Source organism: Sinocyclocheilus rhinocerous, unplaced genomic scaffold, assembly GCF_001515625.1.
Source record: "Sinocyclocheilus rhinocerous isolate Xijiao unplaced genomic scaffold, SAMN03320098_v1.1 scaffold149, whole genome shotgun sequence".
Lineage (NCBI taxonomy): Eukaryota > Metazoa > Chordata > Actinopteri > Cypriniformes > Cyprinidae > Sinocyclocheilus > Sinocyclocheilus rhinocerous.
The window spans coordinates 781,957-788,742 of NW_015654504.1; the positions used below are offsets into that span (position 1 = coordinate 781,957).

Below are 6,786 nucleotides of genomic sequence, written 5' to 3' on the forward strand. Positions count from 1 at the left end.
AATTAATTCAAATTAGGGCTGCAAAACAATTAGTCGTGATTAATAGATTCAAAATAAGTTTGTTTACATACTGTATGTGTGTACTGTGTATATTATGTATTTATATATGTACACGCACATACGTGTGTGTGTATATATTAAGGAAAAATGTACATACAAATATTTGTAAAGTGTGTGTGTATTTATATATACATAATAAATATACACCGTACACACACATAGTATGTAAACAAACTTTTATTTTGAATCGAGTAATCGCGATTAATCGTTTTGCAGTCCTATTTCAAATTAAATGCTTCTAAATAGACTCCAGAAATTGATATTTTGTCACACATTATTTTAGTTCAGAATCGTGAGAGAATTGTGATCTCTATTTGAGACAAAAAAAATAGTGATTTCTCAATTTATTCAGGTTTTTATTGTATTTGTTGTACTTGTATTTTTTTTTTAATAGTTTTTGCCTTGAAAATAGCCTGAGATTCTGACATGGCGTTAAATAAAAATATACTACTACTACTGAATGAATCCAGAGTGGTGCCGCTATAAGTCACATGACCACGCTCTCTGTGTTTGCAGTACATGGAGGAGCTGGCTGACGCGCTTCTGTACTGCCACGAGAAGAAGGTGATCCACAGAGACATCAAACCTGAGAACCTTCTGCTGGGATACAGAGGAGAGCTCAAGATCGCAGACTTCGGCTGGTCCGTCCACGCGCCCTCTCTCAGGTAACAAACTCCCATAATGCACCAGGACCCTTCAGTTCTGTTCGTCTCGTTTTCCAGGACAAACATCTGAACGTTCGTAAATCAAGACTAGACATGAACATGCGTGGTTTATTATCGCAGGCACTTCAAGAGGAATAACTCTAGTTTCCATCCACGGTTTGAAACCAGGGTTAACTAAAACAATTAAACAAGAAAACATTCCTGAAATAAAATAAATGTAAACAAATAAAATGCAAGATTAATTTCAGCTGGGTGCCAAGGCAACATTTCTCACTTTAATTTAAGTTGATGTACTGCAAAAACTAAAACTGAAATAAAATTAATAAACTATATAGACATTCAAAAATTAACATAAATGACACGCAGCGAAGCTACACACTTTAACTAAAATATATATATATATATATATTAACCATCTCAATTATGTGAAAGTAACGCTTTGAAACATTTGTCTACTTGATTCAGCTTCGTGTATTTTATTTAAAAAAAATTTTTTAAAAGGTATTAAACTTAAGAGAACAATGCTTGTGTTTTTATAATGTAATTCAATACTGTATACCAAACTTCAGCAATTATCATGAAAATTTCATACTACAATGTTCCAAGTTAAGATACTTTACTTGAGATGCAAAATCACTTTTGGTGACTCTTGATGCACTGACTCCAGCTTCAGTGAAGCTCTCCCAAGTGTTTGAATCGGCTTTGCTTGACAGTATTCTCAAGCTTGCGCTCATCTCTGTTACTTGTGCACCTTTTCCTACCCAATTTCTTCATTCCGGTCAACTTTGCATTTAATGCTTTGATACAGCACTCTGTGAAATAATGATCTTCTGTGACTTACTCTCTTTGTGGAGGGTGTCAATGATTGTCTTCTGGACCACTGCCAAGTCAGCAGTCTTCCCCATTATTGTGGTTTCAAAGAATAAGAGATACTCGTTATTTATACTGTAGGGACGGTCATTTAATGAAACTCAAATGTAAATATTCTAATATTGTGAGATACTAGATTTTTGACTTTCATGAGCTGTAAGCTCTAATCATCAAAATTAAAACAAGAGAACTTTTAAAATGTTTTACATGTAACGAATCTAGAATATATGAAAGTTTCACTTTTTGAAATAAATTACAAAAAAAATAACACTTTCACGATATTATAATTTTTAAGTTCTTAAATTCACTGTTATCCCACCGGACCATCAACATGTTTACTCATTCTATGACAACACTCAAATACAAGCGCATCACTAAGGTCTGTCTGCGTTTACTCACCGCCTCTGCTTTATTCTGAAATACCTCTGTTTTAGTGTGAACGAACCCTCGCTGTCTGTCAGCAGAAACACTTCAAAAGAAATTGACTCTAGAGAGGAGTGTTTTGCTAAACTTTCACTACTTCAGACTTATGTGCCTCTAGAAGCTTGCGTTCTGCAAGTGAACGTCTCTTTTAGTTCAGTGTTCGATACATTGATACGATGATGTATCGTCACAGAGATTTGACGATACAAGTATCGATTCCGCTGTCCCAGTATCGATATTGTGGACCGCACTTAATTTGAACATTGTGAGATACTAGATTTTTGACTTTCATGAGCTGTAAGCTCTAATCATCAAAATTAAAACAAGAGAACTTTTAAAATGTTTTACATGTAACGAATCTAGAATATATGAAAGTTTCACTTTTTGAAATAAATTACAAAAAAAATAACACTTTCACGATATTATAATTTTTAAGTTCTTAAATTCACTGTTATCCCACCGGACCATCAACATGTTTACTCATTCTATGACAACACTCAACAAAGTTTAATAATGGTGAGTTCATATATTAATACCAGACACCTTAAAGATAACATGTACCAAAAATCTCTCATATCTTTGTTAACATACTTGACAAGCCTTTTGTTTTAGAGCTTTGATGCAGCTCACGGTGCAAAGAGGAATTAAACCGCTCTGGTCCTGTGACGATCTGCACTAAACATGTGACGCTGACTGCACACATTTCATTCAGACCCTTTATTTTTATCATATTTGCAGGAAGTGCACTAAAACATCAGTCAGTAAGGTTTTTAAACTCTTTTTATGGTCCCGGATTAAATTGGTTAAGAATGTCCTTTTCTGGAATTCTAAGGAAAGTATGAAGAAAAATAAGAACATTCCGAACGGATTTTGCGAATGCAAAGCGTTCCTAACACAGAAGCTGGCACAAGCGGCTGTCAGGTTTTGTGCTGATGTGTGTTGGATGTGTGTGTGTGTGTGTGTGTGCAGGTGGATCTGCAGTTCCCCAAGCTGGTTTCTGACGGCGCTCGGGATCTGATCTCCAAGCTGCTGCGTCACAGTCCAGCCATGCGTCTGCCGCTCCGGTTTAAAATTATTATTATTTTTGTAATTATTTTTGGAAAAGAGTGTGAAAAATTTTATTTTATGGTCACAATTGTGACCGGTGGGGTAATGTGTGCACTGAATGAACATATGTCTGCAGTCATAAAAATTGTTATAGATGTCAGCCCAGCTATGTTATGCATAATAACCCTTGTACAACACTGATAGAAATTCTGAGATTACATGCAAAAAAAATTAAAATACAACCATCAATGTATTTCAAAATAGTTACTTTATTGTAACATGTATCATAAAATTGTTATATTAGTGCTACCAGTATTGCAACACCAATATTGTAGCTTGTTTGTAACATTTGAACTTTTTATTGCAGTTTGTCATTGCAGTTGTTAGTGAAAGCTGCACTAAATGTTGCATTTTAATTTATATGTACAGGTGCATCTCAAAATTAGAATATCGTGAAAAACGTCATTATATTTTGTAACTTATTTCAAAAAGTGAAACTTTCATATATTCTAGATTCATTACATGTAAAGTAAAACACATTCTTGTTTTAATTTTGATGATCAGAGCTTGCAGCTCATGAAAGTCAAAAATCCAGTATCTCAAAATATTAGAATATTTCCTAAGATCGATCAAAAAAAGGATTTGTAAAACCGAAAAGCTGAAGTTCTTTAAAGTATGTTGATTTCTGCACTCAGTACTTGGCCGGGGGTCCAGCATCAGTGAGGTGTGGCATGGAAGCGATCAACCTGTGTCAGTGCTGAGGCACTAATGAGCCTTCAGCTCATCTGTATTGTTGGATCGAGTGTTTCTCATCTTTCTCTTAAAAATATCCCATAGATTTCATATGGGTTCAGGTCAGGCATGTTGGCTGGCCAATCAAGCACAGTAATATCATGGTCAGCAAACCACTGTTATCCCACCGGACCATCAACATGTTTACTCATTCTATGACAACACTCAACAAAGTTTAATAATGGTGAGTTCATATATTAATACCAGACACCTTAAAGATAACATGTACCAAAAATCTCTCATATCTTTGTTAACATACTTGACAAGCCTTTTGTTTTAGAGCTTTGATGCAGCTCACGGTGCAAAGAGGAATTAAACCGCTCTGGTCCTGTGACGATCTGCACTAAACATGTGACGCTGACTGCACACATTTCATTCAGACCCTTTATTTTTATCATATTTGCAGGAAGTGCACTAAAACATCAGTCAGTAAGGTTTTTAAACTCTTTTTATGGTCCCGGATTAAATGGGTTAAGAATGTCCTTTTCTGGAATTCTAAGGAAAGTATGAAGAAAAATAAGAACATTCCGAACGGATTTTGCGAATGCAAAGTGTTCCTAACACAGAAGCTGGCACAAGCGGCTGTCAGGTTTTGTGCTGATGTGTGTTGGATGTGTGTGTGTGTGTGTGTGTGCAGGTGGATCTGCAGTTCCCCAAGCTGGTTTCTGACGGCGCTCGGGATCTGATCTCCAAGCTGCTGCGTCACAGTCCAGCCATGCGTCTGCCGCTCCGGAGCGTGATGGAGCACCCCTGGGTCAAAGCCAACTCCCGCCGGGTCCTGCCCCCCGTCTGCAACCCGCATCACTGACCTCAAGGACTCGTTTGAGACACGCAGGCCTGCTGCTCTGCTCCGAGTCCACTGGTGATGCTTGTGCTGTGTGCTGAATGTTGCACTGTGTCAGAAACATCGGATCCAGGGCCCGGTTCTCCGTGTGTGTGTGTGTGTGTGTGTGTGTGTGTGTATGGGCTATGTTAATTGGTTACAAACGTATTTAATTGTGCCCGTTAATGAGCCCAGATGTAAACGAACTCTAAAGTTTGTTCCCTTCTGTTTTACACTGTCTTATGTAGCTGTAGTTCTGCTGTTCTGTTCATATTCATGTTGTTTTATAATCTATGAATGTTATACTGAACCTATGAAATATAAACCAGTGCGTTTTAAGTATGTTTGGTGGCGTAGCTTTTTGATTTGCACGAAGTGATTGTTAAACTCCGCATGCATTCAGGCTTGATGTAGCTTTCTGTATCAATTTCTTTTGGAAACAGACCAACTAGAAACATTAAACCGGTCCTAGTGTACTAGTAATTAACTAGTAGTTTTTAAAGTTTGTGGTAGTAATTAGTTGGCTGCTACTGGAATACTGACTAGTTCCTGGTTTGCTTTTAACTACTGGTGAAGTGACTTAAAGGGATATTTCACCCAACAATTAAAATAGTCATTTATTCACTTTCATGTTGTTCCAAACCTGTCAAACACAAGATATTCTGATGAATGTTGGGAACCGAACAGTTGATGGTAGCCATTGACTTCCATGGGATTTTTATTTTATTTTTTCTTTCTATGGAAGTCAATCAGAACAACTGAAGAGTTAGTGAAGTACAGGATTTTCATTTTCGGGTGAACGGTCACTTTAACTTGTATATAAGCATTAGATTTAATTCTTCAGATGGTTCTACAGAATGATTTTCGTTCTTATTGGCAATGGCTAGAAGCAATTTTTACTGGTTACGAGTTACTCCTTTCAAAAGTAATATTACGTTACTTATTACTTTCTGGCAGCAGTAATTAGACACACTACTAGTTACATTACTTTTCCTTCACGCCCCACAGAAGTTGTAATTGCGTGTCTTACACAACAACAAAAAACTCTTCTGAAATGTTACTAACAATATATTTCTGCCTCGTTTCACTAAAAGCCACACTGGATCGCAGTCAGAAGTGATTACAAACACTCGGTGGTGATTGATAGTATAAGTGTTGTATTCTCATCGTGTAGCTTGAAGTTAATTGTAGCTATATTGACTTCCATGGGATTTTTATTTTATTTTTTCTTTCTATGGAAGTCAATCAGAACAACTGAAGAGTTAGTGAACTACAGGATTTTCATTTTCGGGTGAACGGTCACTTTAACTTGTGTATATAAGCATTAGATTTAATTCTTCAGATGGTTCTACAGAATGATTTTCGTTCTTATTGGCAATGGCTAGAAGCAATTTTTACTGGTTACGAGTTACTCCTTTCAAAAGTAATATTACGTTACTTATTACTTTCTGGCAGCAGTAATTAGACACACTACTAGTTACATTACTTTTCCTTCACGCCCCACAGAAGTTGTAATTGCGTGTCTTACACAACAAAAAACTCTTCTGAAATGTTACTAACAATATATTTCTGCCTCGTTTCACTAAAAGCCACACTGGATCGCAGTCAGAAGTGATTACAAACACTCGGTGGTGATTGATAGTATAAGTGTTGTATTCTCATCGTGTAGCTTGAAGTTAATTGTAGCTATAATTTCTCTGTTACCCATATACAATTATATTTCATGATGTATTTTATCAAAATAAGTGACATAAGTTCATAAAATGTTTTTTCTAAAAAGATTTTTAATTCTAGTAATACAGTTTTTATCGGGATCAGACGGATGTGGGTGAGAAACATGTAATGCCACAACTTGCACATCTGTGTTCAGATCATCTTTTCATCTCGCAAAATCAGTGTAATGGCAATATTTCCATCCGCTGAATGCAAGCTTTTCCATATTCCAAGCAGCTGCTTCTCTTTGACTTTGAGAGGCGTCCTGACGCGTGGCGGCTCAGCGGTAGCGTGGCCGAGCGGTCTAAGGCGCTGGATTAAGGCTCCAGTCTCTTCGGGGGCGTGGGTTCGAATCCCACCGCTGCCACATCGTTTTCATAACATCTAATTAAA

At 36.8% G+C, this 6,786-nt stretch overlaps 1 protein-coding gene and 1 non-coding gene across 2 annotated transcripts in view; both read left to right on the forward strand.

Moving 5' to 3' along the window:
• Positions 1-729, forward strand: part of LOC107717304 (aurora kinase B-like) — a 13,052-nt gene extending 12,323 nt beyond the window's left edge. Inside the window, exon 7 of the mRNA XM_016524008.1 lies at positions 577-729. Coding sequence (XP_016379494.1) covers positions 577-729 — 153 coding nt within the window. The remainder of the gene's footprint in view (positions 1-576) is intronic.
• A 5,949-nt stretch (positions 730-6,678) lies between these two features.
• Positions 6,679-6,760, forward strand: trnal-aag (transfer RNA leucine (anticodon AAG)). The gene has a single exon. It is a non-coding gene; the product is annotated as a tRNA-Leu (tRNA).
• The last annotated feature ends 26 nt before the right edge of the window (positions 6,761-6,786 follow it).